The 19,830-nt window shown below is 36.5% G+C and overlaps 1 protein-coding gene and 2 long non-coding RNA genes across 3 annotated transcripts in view; 2 read left to right on the top strand and 1 right to left on the bottom strand.

Annotated features, from left to right (window-relative positions):
• Positions 1-1,664, top strand: part of LOC118766523 — a 30,238-nt gene extending 28,574 nt beyond the window's left edge. Inside the window, exon 3 of the long non-coding RNA XR_005002459.1 lies at positions 969-1,664. This is a non-coding gene — a long non-coding RNA (uncharacterized LOC118766523). The remainder of the gene's footprint in view (positions 1-968) is intronic.
• Positions 1,665-7,473: 5,809 nt separating this feature from the next.
• On the top strand, positions 7,474-7,804 carry LOC118766526. Its single transcript, XR_005002462.1, has 2 exons — positions 7,474-7,589; positions 7,629-7,804. It is a non-coding gene; the product is annotated as an uncharacterized LOC118766526 (long non-coding RNA).
• Positions 7,805-8,914: 1,110 nt separating this feature from the next.
• The window catches only part of LOC115220418 (dual serine/threonine and tyrosine protein kinase-like), a 78,757-nt gene continuing 67,841 nt past the window's right edge, over positions 8,915-19,830 (bottom strand). The window contains exons 8-13 of the mRNA XM_029790540.2: positions 18,404-18,612; positions 16,738-16,894; positions 15,607-15,762; positions 12,896-12,986; positions 11,877-12,126; positions 8,915-9,343 (exon numbers count right to left, since the gene is read on the bottom strand). Coding sequence (XP_029646400.1) covers positions 9,111-9,343; positions 11,877-12,126; positions 12,896-12,986; positions 15,607-15,762; positions 16,738-16,894; positions 18,404-18,612 — 1,096 coding nt within the window. The 3' untranslated portion in view covers positions 8,915-9,110. The remainder of the gene's footprint in view (positions 9,344-11,876; positions 12,127-12,895; positions 12,987-15,606; positions 15,763-16,737; positions 16,895-18,403; positions 18,613-19,830) is intronic.

Genomic DNA, 19,830 nt, shown 5'->3' with positions numbered 1-19,830 from the left:
GCTCCCAAGGGCATCCTGTCTTGAATTCCTCCGTTATTGCCTGGAGGACTATGATAAATAGGAGGGGGCTGAGTACTGAGCCTTGGTGGACCCCTACCTCTACCCGGAATTCTTCACTGTACTCATTTCCAACCCTCACCCTACTAGCGGCGTCCCTATACATGGCCCGCACAGCTCTCACTAACCATTCATCTATCCCTAGTTTTCTCATTGCCCACCAGATAAGGGATTGGGGGACCCTGTCGAAGGCTTTCTCCATGTCAACAAAAGCCAGGTATAGGGGCTTATCTTTGGCTAGGTATTTCTCCTGCAGCTGCCTTACCAGGAATATAGCATCAGTAGTACTTTTCCCTGGCACAAACCCAAACTGCATCTCATCTAAACTAACTCTCTCTCTAATTAGTTGGGCTATGACCCTCTCCGTAACCTTCATCACCTGGTCCAACAGCTTGATACCTCTGTAGTTATTTGTATCTAGGGCATCACCTTTACCTTTGTAGCAGTTGACTATCATACTGCTACACCAGTCATTGGGTATGACCCCTTTGTGTATCACCTGATTAACTATATGGGTGACTAGGCTATAGCCGACACTACCAGACATTTTGAGCATCTCTGCAGTGATTCCTGATGGGCCTGGGGCTTTCCCTGTCTTCATGCTTCTAATTGCCTTAGCTACCACAGAACTATCAACTCGGATAGCTGGTCCCTCTGTTGGGTCAACATTCGGCAGACTCTCTTTATCCCATTCATTTTCTTCATTCAGCATCATATGTATATATTTGTGTGTGTGTGTGTGTCTCCCCTCCATCACTTGACAACTGAAGTTGGTGTGTTTACATGCCCGTAACTTAGCGGTTCAGCAAAAGAGACTAACAGAATAAGTACTAGACTTACAAAGAAGAAGTCCTGGGTTCGATTTGTTCAACTAAAGGCTACAGTCAAATGACTGAAACAAATAAAAGAAGAAAAGAATAACATTTTGTAGGTGATATATATATGATATATATTTATTACATGAAATTAGTCATTTATAACATGGACAGAATCTTGGCATATATATGTATATATATGAATTTTATTTACATTAGCACATATTTTTAAAACTGCAAGAGATGTGACATTACTATTTGTTCATTTTTTTCTTATTAGTTGAATATTACTAAAACTATAATATTCTGCTTTTTTTTTTGTGGTGTGTGTGTGTGTGGGGGGTCTTCTTTTTCTTTCTTTTATCCTTTCAAAAATTACTTTAAAGTGACTAAAATTTTCACTTATGAATATTTCAATTTTATTCAATACAAGTTTATTTTGAAAACATCATATCACAACCTGAAATTTTGTTCCTTTTGTGGATAACGAAATGGCATAGAACCAAATGTTATAAATTTTATATTTTTTCCCTCACCACCTTTTTTTTCTTTTTTTGTTGATCACAAGCTCTCAGTTTTATTAGAACATACTGTTGTGAAGAAAAGATAAAAATCGGATTGTGTGATATACATTTTCATACCAAAATGATACAGCCACAACAAGTATTCAAAACTAATTTGCAGATGTCACAACACATCAGGTTCAATTGGCCCTGCAGAACATTTTACAATAAGTTATTATGGCAGAATCGTTAACACGTCAGGTGAAATGCTAAGCGGTAGTTCGTCTGTCATCACATTGAGTTCAAATGCTGCCAGGGTCAACTTTGCCTTTCATCTTTTCGGGGGTCGATAAATTAAGCACCAGTAACACATTGGGGTTGATGTGATCAACTAGTCCCCTACCCCAAAATGTCAGGCCTTGTAGGATTATTATTATTATTATTATTATTATTAAGGCAGCGAGCTGGCAGAATCATAAGCATGCCAGACAAAATGTTTAGTGACATTTCACCTGTCTTTACATTCTAGCTTCAAATTCCGCTAAGGTCAAATTGTGTACCAGTTGTGTACTGGACTCAATTTAATCGACTTATCCCCTCCCCCAAAATTGCTGCCCTTGTGGCAAATTTTGAAACCGTTATTACTATTATTATTATTATTATTATTAAGGCAGCATGTTCAGGCAGAATTGTTAGCATACCGGGGAAAATGCTTAGCAGTATTTCACCTGTTTTGGCATTCTGAGTTCAAATGCTGCTGAGGCCAACTTTGCCTTTTATCTTCTCGGGGTCAATAAAAGAAGCAGCAGTCGAATACTGAGGTTGACGTAATTGACTGGTGCCTTCCGCCAAAATTTCAGGCCTTGTACCTTTAGAAGAAAGGATCATTATTATTATTATTATTGGCCTGGCAAAATAGTTAATATATCAGACAAAATGCTTAGTGGTATTTCATATGTCCTTACGTTCTGAGTTCAAATGCCAGCAAGGTCGGCTTCACTTTTTGTCTCTTTAGTGTCAATAAAATAAGTACTAGTTACATACTGGGGTGGATATAATCGACTGATACCCCTTGACATAAAACTGTTGGCTTTTCATCAAACTCTGAAACAACAACAACTATTATTATCATTATTATTGTTGTTAGTAAAGCAGTGAACTAGCAGAATCAGTGCACCGGATAAATTGCTTAGAGACATTTCTTCCATCTCTTAATGTCCAGATTTCAAATTATGCTAAGGTGGACTTTGCCTTTCATCCTTTTCAAATTCTGCCAGTTTGTAGCCTTATTAATTCTTTTACTTGTTTCAGTCATTTGACTGCAGCCGTGCTGGAGCACCACCTTTAGTCGAGCAAATCAACTCCAGCCTAGTACTTATTCTATTGCTCTCTTTTGTCAAACCACTAGGTTATAGGGACATAAACACACCAGCATTGGTTGTCAAGCAATGTTGGGGGGCACAAATACAGACACACAAACATACATACACACACACATATATATATATATACACGATGGGCTTCTTTCAATTTCCATCTACCAAATCCACTCACAAGGTCTTGGTCAGCCCGAGTTTATAGTAGAAGACACTTGCCCAAGGTGCCATGCAGTGGGAATGAACCTGGGACCATGTGGTTCGTAAGCAAGCTACTTACCACACAGCCACTCCTGCACCTATAATAATAATAATAATAATAATAATCCTTTCCACTATAGGCACAAGGCCTGAAATTTTGAGGGACGGGATAGTCGATTACATTGACTCCAGTATGCAACTGGTACAGTAATCCCTTGCCCTGTCACAGTTCACTTATTGCGGTTTATTATTTAAGCTTACATCGATTCCTCCATGGTGTTTTGCATTTATAACAAAATAAATATATACAAATTATAAAAATAATAATAAAAAAACTATACAGTACAGTTCTGTTTCTACTTTGTAGATTTTCACCTATCATGAGGGGTTGCGGAACATAACACCCAAGATAGTCAAGCGATTACTGTATTTACTTTATCGACCCCTTAAAGATGAAAGGCAGGCAAAGTTAACTTCAGCAGAATTTGATCCGTGAATGTAAAGATGAACGTAATGCCGTTCAGCATTTTGCCCAGCACGCCACCATAATAATAATAATAATAATAATAATAATGATAATAATCATCATCATCATCATAATAAAGGCAATAATTTCTGTATTTTTGTTTTAATTTTATTTCATTTTCTAACATAGACACAAGGCTACACATTGAAGGACGGAATAGTTCATGGAATTAATCTTCAGGACTCAACTGATATTTCGTTTTATAGACCATGAAAAAAAGATGAAAGACAAAGCTAGCCTTGGAAGGATTTGAACTCAAAACATGCAGAAAGTTATAACACAGCAAGGCATTTGGCTGGCTCTAACAGTTCTGCCAATCTACTTCACCTATATTATTTCTTACATACACATATACACACAAAACCAAACATCTGGTAGGAAGACACAATTGATTAAACTGACCCCGGTATTTGACAGGTATGGTAGAACCTTGCAGTATGATTGCCTTACTGTACAAGTAATTTGTCGTACGAGCCGAGTCTCATGCAAATTTTTGTCCTGAAGTACAAGCGGAAATCCGCAGTATGAGAACACAAATTGTCCCATCTTTAAGGTAATTCAGTTAATAAAACCAGTTTACATATTTCTTTTGCATTCTCTTTTTTATATTGATTGATTCTAGTTTCAGCTCACGAGCTGTGGTCATGCTGGGGCACCGCCATTTAAGTACCAGTGAAATAATTGTGATTTTACTTGTAACTAAACTTTTTCTGTTTTAAAGTCCATAAAAAATTATTTTTGAGTGGTTTTGGTGGACTGGAACAGATTAATTATTTTTGAGTGGTTTTTGGGGACTGGAACAGATTAATTATATTTTAGTTAATTTCAATGGGGAAAACTGATTTGTAAAATGAGTAAACCATAAGATGAGCACGGTCACGGAATGAATTAAACTTGTACTGCGAGGTATCACTGTATTTTATTTGACCCTTGAAGAACAAAAGGTAATGTTAACTCTGGTGAGATTTGAACTTAGAATGTAAAGATATGGAGGAAATGCTGCAAGGCATTTTGCTTGATGCTCAAATGAACCTGCCCATCCGTTACCCTTAGTAACTTTTTATTTCGTCACGTAGCAAGGAAAACTTAGCCAGTGCTATCAATGCCAGTACTTGATTGATAGTTAGTCCACATTTAAGGAGCAAAGGACAGGTTCCCTGGTTTCTCTGGCATATTTATATATATATATATATATATATTACGGAGATGTACTTGCATAGCGAGTGACTTGATCTGAGATCATGTGCTGGAACGAAAACTATTGCAGCGTGGAAGGTGCTTATAAGCCATTTAAGAAACACACAAAAACCGTCAGATTCACTTCAACATTTAAATTTAATTTGTCAAAATATTTTCGTCTCAAATCGACAAAAATATTTTGACAAATTAAATTTAAATGTTGAAGTGAATCTAACGGTTTTTGTGCGTTTCTTAAATGGCTTATAAGCACCTTCCACGCCTCAATTGTTTATATATATATATATATATATATATATATTCCTTTTTGGATGGGACACAGGTCTGTCACAGGATCACTCATTTTTACCAATTGAATGGAGTGAAACAATATGAAACAGGGTGATTTGGTCAAGAACACAACACATTGCCCATTCCAAGAATGGAAATCACAATCTAATGATCAGGATTACATCACTGTAACCTCGAATCCATGTGCCTCCACAGTACTTTATTGATACTTTACTTTATTGACACCTGAAAAATGAAGGGGAAATCTGACTCTGGTGAGATTTGAACTCAGAACAAAGATTCAGAAGGAATACTGCTAGTTTGCTTCCCTTAAGGGTTTCTAATTCAGGTACAAGACCATCGATTTTAGTGATAATGTTGGTGGGGTCAGTTAATTCTATCAACCTCAGTGAGTGAACCAGACGGCAATATTATTATATTGACCATGAAGGGATGAAAGGCAAAGTTAACCTCCATGGAATCTGAACTCAGAATGTGAAGAGCTGGATTTAATACCACCAGGTAGTTTGTTTGATACCCTGACAATTCTGCCAATCTAATACTACTACCACCACCATCACCACAACAACAACCCTTACTACTAAAGGCACAAGGTTTGAAATTTTGTGGGGAGGGGACAAGTTGATTACATCAGCCCCTAGTATTTCACTGGTACTTAATTTATGGATCCTGAAAGAATGGGAGGAAAAGTTGACCTTGGCAGAATTTGAACTCAGAACTTAAAGACAGACGAAATGCTGCTAAGCATTTTGTATGACATGTTAAAGATTCTGCCTGTTTGATGCCTTTTTGTCTTTTTGATTATAGGCACAAGGCCTGTAATTTTTGAGAGAAAGGGACCAGTTGACTACATCGACCCCAATGCTCAATGAGAACTTATTTTATCGGCCTTAAAAAGATGAAAGGCAATGTCAACCTTGGTAGAATTTAAACACAGAATGTAAAGTCGAAAGAAATTGTCACAAAGCACTTTGTCTGACATGCTAACAATTCTGCCATCTCATCTGCTTGAAAAAAAAAAAAAAATGGTAATCTTCTTTTGAAGGCCACAAGGGTTCAAGACATATACATCACAAGAACAAGGTACAAACAAAACAGTAGAAGGGGATTTGAGATGAAGGGTTAATTGATATTCAATATTATTATCAAAAGATAAAACAAAATTTTCGTAAGTATTTGCACAAAAAAAAACTTGATTGATATTTCAAAGATGGTAAAAAAAAATTAATAAATAAAAATTAAATATAAATAAAAAACATGAATTATCAAAATGGAAAAAAAAATTGAAAAAAAAAAATCCCAAATAAGTTATGTAAAATGGATTAAAGATGATAATCTATAAATACACAGGATTAATATTTGCAGAGTGTCTAGTTGTTGTTTAGTCTCGGATCAGTCCCAGTTTGGCAGGAGCATGAGCAAAGACATTCCAACTATGATCATCTAGGACTATACTATCCAATGTGACTTTTTTTTTTGTTTAGGACCACAGATTTGGCTGTTGTTTCTAGCAAGGTAAACATATCCCTAGAGGTACTCTCACTGTTTAGAACCTATTAATGAAATGATTTGGATACAAGAGTTTTCACTCAATTTTCTTAAGATGGGAAGGTACATGCAACTTGAGAGATTTGTTTGCTAATTCTAACAGATCAAACAACAGAGAATTGATAGAAGCAATCAAGTACCAAACTAAATAAGTGAATTCATGAAAGAATCGAATTGTTTTGGGACCTTATTGTTCACCCTCCATAGCAACTCAACATCTATACGAATACCAATGATGTAGCCTTTATCTGGTCACCTCAACCTGCTAGAAATAGTAGCTAAATTTTGAATTCTACCTTGCAGCCTGTCTTAAAATGGGAAGGACATTAAAAATAAAGCAATCCTAGATACATTACACAGGATGGACACAGAATGGTCTTCTTTATGGGTCTGTTTGATCAGAACTAACCTGGGGTTAAACAAAGGCAGAAGAGGTCAATGAGTGATCTTCAATATGGTTATGCTACCAGCTAGAAATAGTAGCAAATTACATTCAGCAGTCTTAAAAGTTTGGAAAGACTCGTATAATGTAGTCCTCTGCTGAATGGTCATGTTTGTAATGTCTTTGATCACTGGAACTAAACAACAACAACGATAGTAACAGCCATGGCTGGCACTTGATTAATTCCGGGCATACGAAAATAAAATGAAAGTTCAACCTTAGTGTGATTTGAACATGGAACAGTGAAATAATGAATGTGACAACAGCACCAAATGTATTGGGTTGAAGAGTCTATGAAATCTTTTCATTCTGTTTTTTTTTTTCTTGCTTTTCTTACTATTTTTATAGTCAGTATAAACATCTATGAATTTCCAATCACACACACACAAATATCCTTTGTGCTTTTATAGTTTTATATTACATTAAGATACATCCTTTGTATACTTTTTTCATTATATAATCACTCACACCCATATCATGATGAGACATTTTGGCACAACCGTTTTGGCACAACTGTTTCGGCACAGCCATTTCGCCGCTATTGATTCAATGCTGACTTGTTTGACATCAGACATTTTAACGTGTCTCTTGTTCTGCCTCCTCTTCCTTCTCCGTATATGTTCATGCATGTGTGTGTATCTAGTTATGTTAGTGTGCATCTGCAATTAACAGCTCCCTCCTTCTCTCTCTGCATGTGTATATTTCTGTGCATGCATGTGTGTCTGTCCAGCATCAGATAAATTGAATGTCTAGGTGTTCATGTCAAATCATCAGCGTCCAAACAGCTGTATCCAACTGTCTCATTTAGCACCCATACAAACTCCCATTGCAATACACACACACACACACACACAGACACACACACACACATACATGTACGCTTTATTCCCACTTTTATTTGCATACATATACATGACAAAGCATATGAAATATGCCCACACTCACACATCTATTTACCTTTGTACCAAGGTACAACAGACAGATCAATAGATTAATAGGCAACAGGTGAATATTTATAAACTTCCATCAAATGTATATACACATTCATTACACACATATGTGTAATGTTAGTGCACGTGTGTACATATATATATATATATATATATATATAATATATATATATATATATATATATATCAAAATATAAATATTTTATAATTATATACATAATTATAACAAGGGCTTGGCTTGTGCCTCCACTGAAAAACAGACGTCAAAAGACACTATTGCCACCATAAATTCTTCGAGAAAAACACACTATTAGTGTGTTTTTCTCAAAGAATTTATGGTGGTAATAGCGTCTTTTGACGTCTGATTTTCAGTGGCGGCACAAGCCAAGCCCTTGTTATAATTATGTATATAATTATAAAATATTTATAAAATTTACCTATGAGGTTTTATTTCCACACTACTGACCACTTGGTAAAAATCATTAATGATTTTTACCCTTTATTATTTCATATATATATATACACACACATACACCTGTGTGTGTATCAAAAGAAGCTTAAAGTGGAGAAATCACAACAGAATATGTAACTTAAAACCCATGCTAAAGTTAGCATATTTTTCTCTCTCTCCTTTAAACATGTAAATTCATAATATTGATTCATCCCCCAAATTTTTTCATTGTAAATTTTCTCAGTAAATGATGTAAAAAAAATACACACATATATATATATAAATTTAGAATAATATATTAAAAATATCTTGTAAAATATGTTGTGATACTAAACTTCTGGACACAACCGTTTTGCTTGTCACAAGTGTTACAAGGGAGGTCACTCATGCTGGGTTTATGTATTTCTGGACTTTTTTCTTTTTTTTTCGTAATTTTTTAAGTCACAGGCCATCTCTAACGGAGCAGAATTACGTCCAACGACGTTCCAGCCATGGCAATTCAGTCTATTTATTAGGCATTGTGTACTCCAATCTATGATATATTAACCTCCTTTTTAAGGCAATAAGGTGTGATTCAAAGAGATATGAGCGTTAGTTTTTAACAGGTCAATCAACAATGTAATTGGCTCCCCCGTCGGTTTCAATTTACAATAAACACGTGAAAATATATCTGTAACCCCGCCCCCCCGTCTCTCTCTCTCTCTCTCTTTCTCTCTCTCTCTCACTCTCTGATACATACACACTTGACATACATTAAATTGGTGTTTTGGCTCTCGTGAACCATTTGGTTGTGATGGGCTGACTTTTGGCAGGGAGTTCAGTCGGGTTGACTTTATCAAAATTGTTCCATGCCAGTTGTTGAATGGTGCGTAATCTATTTTCAACAACCCCTAAGAGAGGCCGCATCGATGGCTCCGAGTGCCAGCATTGTTGCATAATGTTCCAACATTCAGGACTGAACGCTTTTAGCTTCTCAGGACGTAAACCTGAAATTAAAAATGTTGAAGAAATGCATAAGTAACTAGCAGTATCGCCCGGCGTTGCTCGGGTTTGTAAGGGAAATGACTATATAAGCATTTTTAGAGAGTTATAGCCAAAAAATAGCAAAAAAAAAAAATGCATTAAAAATGGAAAAAAAATGATAGTAAATTTTTTTTTAATTGTTGACTCATCGTAGACATTTTTAGAGAGTTACTTCCCTTATATAATAGCGAAAAAATGCATTAAAATGCAAAAAAATTATGGTAAATTATTTTTAAAATTGTAGACTCATCGTAGACGCGCGCTAATACCCAGAAGGGCTCGATATGAATCACGACTATAAGATACCCGCTTTTGGTCACACTGCACCGCAAAATGTGGGAGTAGTTAGGAATCTAAATCGTAGGAGACAGACACACAACTTGACTTTTATATATAAAGATTACGCCAAGTAGCGATGAGAAATAAATTTTAGGTTAGTTCAAATATGTGACATATTTTTAACTTCTAACGGGTAATCTAAAGTGTGTGTGTGCGTGCGTGTGTAATCCTTTACTTGATTCAGTCATAAGCATTTCAATGTCCTTTATTGCCTTCACAGTGTTTACCGTTTTACAAAATTAAATTAGAAAATTGGACAAAACAGAGATCACAATTGAAAAAATTAAAAAAGTAAAAAAAAAAAAAAGAAAAGAGAAAAACGGAACAAAAGACCCCAAAACAATTAACCACCTAGGGTTGAAAAGTTGGGATCACTGGGAAACCTCTCTAATGGATGTTGAGGCATGCCAGCACGATTGTAGAGTTGCTGTGGCGCTGGAACAGCAAGTGCCCTTATGAGCCGCATCAGTTACCTCTGCAAAGCAAGTTGCTAGTGAAGACAAGAATCTCTCAGTCAGTGGTCTGACCCCCACCAAACGTCTCGAACGCCACAGGACAGAAAATGTAGTTGACCGACAAATCGCGGTATTGCAAGATTTTGTTCCGCTTCTTTTAGTTTTCATATTTTCCAGTGGTGTTCTATGTCTATTATTTTAACTTCATCCTACAGGGGGAGGTGGTCTCCATTTATCCATACATGATCAACTATACCCGATTTATCAATGTCCCCTCATTTCACAGCTTTGTGATGTTTGTCTACCCTTATTTTGAGGGGGCGGCATGTTTCGCCTTTGTATAACAACAAACAAGATGAGGACAAATATCTGTCAAATGTAAATAATGTATATATGTGTGTGTGTGTGTGTGTGTGTGTGTGTATGTATGTGTGTGTGTGTGTATATATATATATATCATCATCATCATCATCATCGTCGTTTAACGTCGATGATGATGATGATGATGATATATATATATACACACACACACACACACATACACACACACACATATATACATTATTTACATTTGACAGATATTTGTCCTCATCTTGTTTGTTGTTATACATATATATATATATATATATATTATATATATATATATATATATATATATATATTTAAAATTATAATTTAGGGTATCTAAGAGATACCACCATGCTGGAAATAGCAGTCAAAACTTGACTCTAAAACCACATTAAATGTTCATACAGCACCAGGAGAGAAGACAAAGAGGTGAAAGAAATAAACTAGTTAAAAATTCTGGTGCTATATGAACATTTAATGTGGTTTTAGAGTCAAGTTTTGACTGCTATTATAATTATAATTTTAAATAATTATTACTTTTGAAAGGATTTTATTCTCATGCTGGCCACCTGATAAGATCAGTATTTAAATATTGATCTTATCCTTATTTATATAACTTTATATATAAATATATATATATAAGGGATTAAGTATACCCAACACTGTAAAACACTGGCTACTGTATTTGTGTGCTCATCGGCATGCATGCAGACACAAATGAACGCACACATGCATGTTTGCTGGTATTTCCCAATGGACTCGGCTCACAGTATCTCTTGGATATGATAAACAGTAGTTTGCTAATTCAAAATTGAAACTCCAACGTCTGGCAGCTAATTTGGCAGACACCCATAAAATTATTAACCATCTTACAAACAATAACTCTGAGCACCTTTTCAAACTCCACCCGTCTAACACCCGTGGACATATTTACAAAGTCAGAAAACAGCACAGCTCCCATGACTTTAGGAAACATTTTTTCACGCTGAGAGTTACTGAAGCATGGAACAAACTGCCGGCATCAGTTGTTAGTTGTCGGAGCACTGCATCCTTCAAAACTTCCATGCTTCCTGAGATTCGCCAACACTACACCTGATTTTCTCCCCTCCATACACACACAAGCATGTATCTGACTCATACACTGTTCGCTTTCCAGACATTTGTACATTACTGCATATGCTTTATATGCACTGTCTGACAAGTTGTGGTGCACCTGAGCACTGTATGCAATAATTTCATTATTATTATTAAAAGAGTAGCAGCAGTTGTAGTAACAGTAGAAGATACAAGGGAGAGAAGAGACAGGGAAAATATATGAAGTTAGAACAACGAGCTAGATAGACTGAAGAATTACCTCGTTTAACAGCATGCCAGAGATGGTCTTTGCTTGTACAGTCATCAAACGCCACTGGTAGTTGAACCTTTCCAGAACAGATATACCAAAACAGGATGCCAAAAGCATAAATATCAACACTGTTGTCGTATCGACCAGTAAATAACTCTGGTGCCATATGTATGGGTGTGCCAACAATACTGCCGCTCATCATTGCCTCTGGTTTGCAAAATCCAAGATCAGTTAATTTACCACGATTCTGTTTGTCAAGCTAATTAAAAAGAAAAAAAAGAGAAAATGTCATTGAATTAATTTAGAGTGGAAAAAAATGGTAAAAAGATATCAAAAAATTTTCGTCAAATTCAAATTTTTGTCTCTAAATTCAATCATTTAAACTAGTGGTTCCCAACCATTTTTTTAACCTGTGGACCCTCTTTGGTTTGCATTTCACTTAGGTGAACCCTCCTAATATATCTTTATCATTAAATATTATTAGGAACTGTATAAAAAATTGTTAACGTATTTTGTGTATTGGAGAAATATAAGCAATTTATTGCAAATAAATTTTAACAACAAAATCTTATATGGACAAAATATTTTCTCAAATTATGAAAATATAACACCAGTGATGCATATGGCAGTTGTGTGAAGTTTGCGATGAACCTCCAGCAGTACATCTGGTAGTTAGCGTGTTAAAGTAACTTTAATTTTCTTTGAGGTTAAAATTTTTTTAGAACCTCACCCACCAAATAAAAAAAGAAACGTTTTATATATATCTATTGTGTGAAAATCTTTCCTCACACACCCTGTGACCTCTTCAGCGATTCTCCATCCCATGTGTCTCTTCCACTTCTATTTAGTCCATTTTATCTTTCTATGGCATGTATCCTTATCTGGATAAGGATAGACACTATAGAAAGACAGGATGGACTAAATAGAAGTGGAGGAGAGACATGTGGAGAGTTGCTGTATGTATTGTAACTCTCATAAAAAAAATACTTCTTATTGTCAAATTGCTGAAAGCAAAAGGAAGAACTTACTAGAACATTTTTCATCTTTATATCTCTGTGTACCAAACCTTGACTGTGAAGGTAACGGATTCCTTCAACTACATCAATAGCAACTTGCACTCTACAAAAATTTTTTAAAAATATATATAATAATAATAATAATAATAATAATGAGTCATTATAATGGTTAAGATAATGACAGTTTAACTACATCTGTATGAATTAGTTATGTAAGTATAAACAAATAAATAAATAAATAAATACAAGCATATCTGATGAAGAGGAACCACCCAAAATATTAGTTTTTACTTCTTTTGGCATACGAATGTTTTTTTTTTGTGTGTGTGTGTGAAAGAAAGATTGGCAGAGTTAAAGTGAAGATTAGAATGATGGAAAGTGTAAGAAAACATGGATGGGAAAGGAGGGATATATGAACCAGTAATTACTGGATGTAATAATTCTATTTCCAATATTCAGGGAGAGAAACAAATGACCTGTATTGATAAAGGGAAGGACAGATATGACAAAGACGTTGATGCTATTGTTGTTGTCTTGTCAACCATCATCAGCCCTGACCAAATGGACCTACAATCAAAGGCATGACCATCCTGTCTTTTTATTTCCCCGAGGAAGAGTGTACCTTGGACCTCATTATTCAATGTGATTTGAGGGTGTTTTAGCTACTATATTTTTCAAGGGTGGCGAGCTGGCAGAAACGTTAGCGCGGCGGGCGAAATGCTTCGTGGTATTTCGTCTGTCGTTACGTTCTGAGTTCAAATTCCGTCGAGGTCGACTTTGCCTTTCATCCTTTCGGGGTCGATAAATAAAGTACCAGTTTCACACTGGGGTCGATGTAATTTACTTAATCCGTTTGTCTGTCCTTGATTGTCCTCTCTGTGTTTAGCCCCTTGTGGGTAGTAAAGAAATATATATTTTTCAACCAAGTTCAGCAAGCAAACACATAGAAGCTCCTTCAGTGATGCTGAAAGCAGCCAACAATCAGAAGAATCCATTGTGAAGTAGATGTTATATGTTATACCATCATCAACATTGTTAGCTTGGAAGCGCTTATCTTTTACCTGTTTAAATCATTAGACTGCAGCCATGCTGGGGCACCACCTTAAATTTTAGGTCAAATGAATTGACCCCAGCACTCATTCTATTGCTCTCTTTTGTTGAAGTTAAGGGGACATAAACACACAAACACCAGTTGATAAGCAGTGGTAGGGAACAAACCACTGACACAAGCAGCTTCTTTCAGTTTCCGTCTACCAAATCCACTCAGAAGGCTTTGGTCGACCTAGGGCTATAGTAGAACACACTTGTTCAAGGTGCCATGCAGTGGGACTAAAATGGAACCAAGTGGTTGACAAGCAAGCTTCTTACCACACAGCCTCACCTGCGCCTCAGAGAAGGAATAAAGAGAGGCCCATTTGCTCTCAGCACCACCCAAAGTACCATTTTAACAGCATCAGTCATAACAAGATACAAACTGCTGATCCCTCACCTAGTAGCACCATATATCAATTCAGCCATCTATACTCCCAAACCAATAATAATAATAATAATAATATAATAATAATAATAATAATAATAATAATAATAATAAGCTTCTGATCTTAACTGACTGGAAGTGTTATCATGTACATTGTTTTGTCTTGGTATAAAAGATGGGCTACAGCAAATATTCTGCTCAATACCACAGATTTGCTTGTCAGTTGTTTGACCTTAACCAGTTGAGCATGTCCCTTAGTGGTTGACGATATGTGCATCTCTGATCACGAGCAGAAGTAGTGGGGGAGCATCATAGCCATGTGTTGAGAGGGATTCTTTGGGGTTTGAATGATTCACCTCTGGAAACCTTAAACAACCCTTATCAGGGACCTTTTGAGTGGGATGGGTTACCCAACCAGAAGAAAATTCTAACTGGGCCCCACCCGCAAGGTCATGCGCTGTTTATCTTGTTATGAGATCACCATGTCGTGCACATATGGTTGTGATGCATGTGCCTGGTGTACCCTTATCAGATGGGTAGTCATGATGGGTATACTGGGCTTCGTATATTTGTACCCCAGTGTCATTTTGATGGCATGCACTGCTCTCTCACTCAATAATAATAATAATCCTTTCTACTATAGGAACAAGGCCTGACATTTGGTGGGGAAGGTGCTAATGATTCTGCCAGCTTGCCACCTTAATAATAACAATAATCCTTTCTAGGCCTGAAACTTTTGGGAAGTGAGGTTAGCTGATTACATCAACCCCATTATTTTATAGACCCCAAATAATAATCGCTGTCGTCGTCATCATAAGTCCACTTTTTACGCTGACATGGGCAGGATAGTTTGGCAGGATCCAGAATCCAGCAGGTTGGATGACAATGTCTTCCTCTGCTATCTCATTTTCTGCATGGTCTTTAGAGCTGGATGCCTTTCTAAACACCAACCACTTTAACAAGTATACTAGGTGCATTTTACATGGCACCAACACTATAGAGGTGATTTTGCCATCAGCATGACTAATGAGTCCTCTTGAGCTCTGTGTTGTTGCTGTTCAGAATCAAGTACTAAACACTTGGAGTGTATGAGGAGCTTTTTGTGCCACCAGCACTGGTGGCATTGCCTTGTGGCACGCAAGGCAAAGAAGAGTATCTTATGCTGGAAAGGTACAGATGTTTTGTGAGAGGATCATAAAATCAATGCCTAAAAAAGAAACACACGAAATAATATTAAGAAACTTACCGACTTAACCAGTCTAGGTGCTGCTTAATGGCCGTGTGTAAATCTCGCTGTAACCGATCCATTATTAGCAAGACAGCTGGAGATAAACCGCCACAGTACATATAGTCTATCACAGAACCACGGATGGATACGATACGATCATGTTCCGGAATATTCCTGTCAAAATTAGTCATAGAAAGAAGTATGAATTATTGTATCTAATTGTAATGGTTTGATTTCCCACCACCACACACACACCTCTCATTCCTGGATTCATCTGACATCACAGAAGAATAATTCTGTCATCGCTACTTGTTTCAGTAATTGGACTGTGGCCATGCTGGGGTACCACCTCAAAGAGTTCAGCTGAACAAATTGACCTCAGTAATCAATTTTAAAGTCTGGTAATTATTCTATTGGCCGAACCACTAATTCATGGGGATATAAACAAACCAATACCAGCTGCCAAGTGAAGGTGGTGGTAACGGGGGACAAACACACCCACACACATACATATATAAATATCTTCAATTATTTTATTTCATAAAGTCATAACAATGCAAATTATAAAAAATAAAGCAGGTTGATGGTTTGTGTTTTTACCTGGTATTTCAAGATTTCTTGAAAAAGGGGTTTTAACCCTGAAATATTGAAATACAAGGTAAAAGAACAAATTATCATCATCATCATCATTTAACGTCCATGCTAGCATGGGTTGGATGATTTGACTGAGGACTGGCGAACCAGATGGCTGCACCAGGCTCCAATCTGATCTGGCAGAGTTTCTACAGCTGGATGCCCTTCCTAACACCAACGACTCCAAGAGTGTAGTGGGTGCTTTTACATGCCACTGGCATGAGAGCCAGTCAGGCGGTACTGGCAATCGCCATGCTCAAATAGTGTATTTTACGTGCCACCTGCGCAGGAGCCAGTCCACTTCTAGTATTGTCAAAATAATACAAGTTATAAAAACTTGTATTGCTTGAGAATATTAAATCATTTATATATATCAAACTATATATACACACACACACACACACACACACACACACATATATTCTCACCCCATGCACAACAAAAATGGTAACTAAAGAATACTTTGAAATGCTCAGATTGAAAAGTAACACAAAGTAAATATAAAAAGTTTCTTACTTGGCATAAAATAGTTCCATGGCCAAGTCATTCCAATGTTTTTCATCAGGAGGGATCACAGATTTGATGGCACATGGAGAATAATTTCCCCAAGAATTACAGGAATATACAACACCGTACTGGCCTCGCCCTACTTCACGACCCATTTGAGGAATCCCTGGTTAAATTACAAAAGGGAAATTGTGAATAGAAATGGAAATGTCTTTTATAATTTCTTTTTTTATCAAGAATTTCATCATCAAATCTAAAAAAAAAAGTAAGACAAAACAAGAATAAAAAGAGAAGCTAACATTTTGGGTCCTTGCTCTTCATCTGAGTGACAAATTCTTCTATAACTTATTATCAATGCAGACCACCACCCATTTTTTTTTTTAGTTTGAGATTTTAACCATTATGATTTCTTTTTAATCTCCATCAATTTTCTGCAATAATACTCAATCAGGTGCTGTAAATGATACCATTTTCCTCCTCCCTACACTTCACATTGAATCCCTTCTACTGTCCCTTGGCATCTGCTCCCTGCAACCCACTCCTAGTTCCTTTTTCTTTTTCATTTCCTCTCTCCCAAACTGATATTCATCGCATCCAGCTCAACCCCCATCACTAATCACCTGTCTTCACACCGTTTTCATAATTGAGCACACTTACCTACCCACCCACCTCCTCTATTTCTCTATCCCTAGCCTCTCTCTCATATTCCCCTTGTATCTTGACCTCTCTCTCTCCCTCTTTCAGAATGATGAAGCCATGTATTCACCTCTTCAGCAAGATACTTGCTCCTCTCCCTCCATCATACTTCCAAATCACTCAATACTACATCTCAACCAGTTTAGGGATCTTGTCTTGTGGGTCCTCATTTGGTGACCTCACTAGTGCTGGTGTCATGCAAAAGCACTCTGTTAAGTGGTTGGCATTTGGAAAGGCATCTATCTATAGAAACCATGTCAAAGCAGACACTGGAACCAGAGTTATCGTTTGCAGAGTTCATGCAGTTGCTAGTCAGTCTGGCCAAATCTCCATTTTGAAGATACCTTTCTCTCTCTCTCCCTCCTGCTGGTCCCAGAAGTCCTTTAATGGGGTCAAGAGCACTGTTTTCTTTTCCAATTAAAAGACAAAAGAGAAAAAAAAAGAGATTACAACCCAAAAGACGGCATAGTCATGGCTGGAATGTCTGTTCAGTTTGGGAGCTGACATGGGGACTAAACTACAGCATCAACAACATCAGCATCCTCCTCATTTAACGTCCACTTTTCCATACTTGCATGGGTCAGATTGAATTTGTTGAGACAGATTTTCTATGGTCAGATGCCTTTCCTGTTGCCGATCCTTACTTGTTTCCAAGCAACATAATATTTCCCCCCATTGCAAGACGTGTTTTTCACAGAAGACTGGAAATGAAGAATTTCACTTGTACAACAACGATGTTCAGTTACAACCATCACATGATGTCTAGATAAGATATATATATATATATACACACACACGCCAAGCTTTTTCCAATTTCCCTCTTCCAAATACCAAATCCACACATGGAGATTTGGTCGATCCAGGGCTATAGTAGAAAACACTCAGTTGCCAGCAAGTGGGACTGAACCCAAGACCATGTAGTTGGGAAGCAAACTTCTTAACCCCACAGCAATGCAATAAAGTAATAAATTTTTCTTACCATAGAAAGCATTATCTTTTAACGATGAACTTTCCAGTGCCAACTTGGCAACTTTTGGTGCATGGATTTTTCTTACTCGAATCCGAGAGACTTCAATCTTGTCCATTCGGTTGACATGTTTGTGCTCAAGCTGCCTCAAAGCTGTCAGGAATGTCGTGTGGGATTTTTTCAACCGTTCCTTTATTTGTGATGAAATGCTCTTTGCTAACCTGTGAGAAAAATGAAATCTGTCTTATGGTGAATTCATATTTTCACACAACAACTATATACCTCTTAATTATTGACTGAGAAGTCAAGAGACAAGTTATTGATCTCTGGTTCATTGATTTTTTTCTTGTATATGGGGCAATAATTGTATATAAAATAACTTTTTTGACACCAACCTACTTGCTTGTACACAGACATGTTCACACACACTCAAGAGCTTCACTATGTGGACAAGTTCACTTTGTAGTTACATGATTTCGAGTACTATTTCATAGCATGGCACCGAGGGCAAGTCTCTTCTTCTGGGGCCTAAGACCGACCAATGCCATGTGAATGAAAATAATATGGAACCCTGTCATGTGTGTGTATGTATGCGTGTGTGTGTTTATATGCATCTGTATGCATGTGTATGAGTATGCAAATGTGTACATTCCATGTCTACACATATTTGTTGACGTTTGCCGTGATTCTTTATTGCAGTAGCTCTTTGCTTCTGAAGTAGAGTGCAATAACAAAAAAAAGAAAGAAAAAAAATACACTTGTTAAACGCAAAGAAAAAAGGGTGGGATGGCGTAACAGGAAAAGTATCTGACTATAAAACTATTCCTTTAACTCACAGTAGCAAGGGAAATATGGAGGTAAGGGATATATATCTATCTATATATATATATATATATACACATACATATATATAGATATATATTATATATATATATATACATAGACATACATAAGAAATTAGAAAGACAAAGTAATAAACAATTATGTTATGAATGCCATTAGCTTGCAGCTGTTTCTGCTACAAGTTGCAATGCACTCATAGTTGAATACTTGGGTATCACTATAGCTTCATCAGAGCTCCAAACACAACGTTCAACTATGAGTCCATTGCCTCTTATAGCAGAAACAGCTGTGAGCTAATGAAGTTCATAAGATAATTCCTTATTCATTTGTCTTTCTAATTTATCATTACTGCTCCTACACTTGACTGTTGCTTCTCTCTGAAGCACAGGTATACTAAGTTCTAATGCCAGGTTATTAATACCACTACACCTGAATGATATATATATATATATATATATATATATATTATTTTACTAAAGCCAGAAAAAATTGACAAACTGTTCCAGAGTTTCATGTGACAGTTCGTCAAACAGTTGTGATAATACAGAATAATGAAATTTTACAAATTGCAAGTATATACAATATTTTGTAGATAC

The sequence above is a fragment of the Octopus sinensis genome, linkage group LG16 (genome assembly GCF_006345805.1).
Source record: "Octopus sinensis linkage group LG16, ASM634580v1, whole genome shotgun sequence".
Lineage (NCBI taxonomy): Eukaryota > Metazoa > Mollusca > Cephalopoda > Octopoda > Octopodidae > Octopus > Octopus sinensis.
This window is presented reverse-complemented; position numbering and strand designations above follow the sequence as displayed.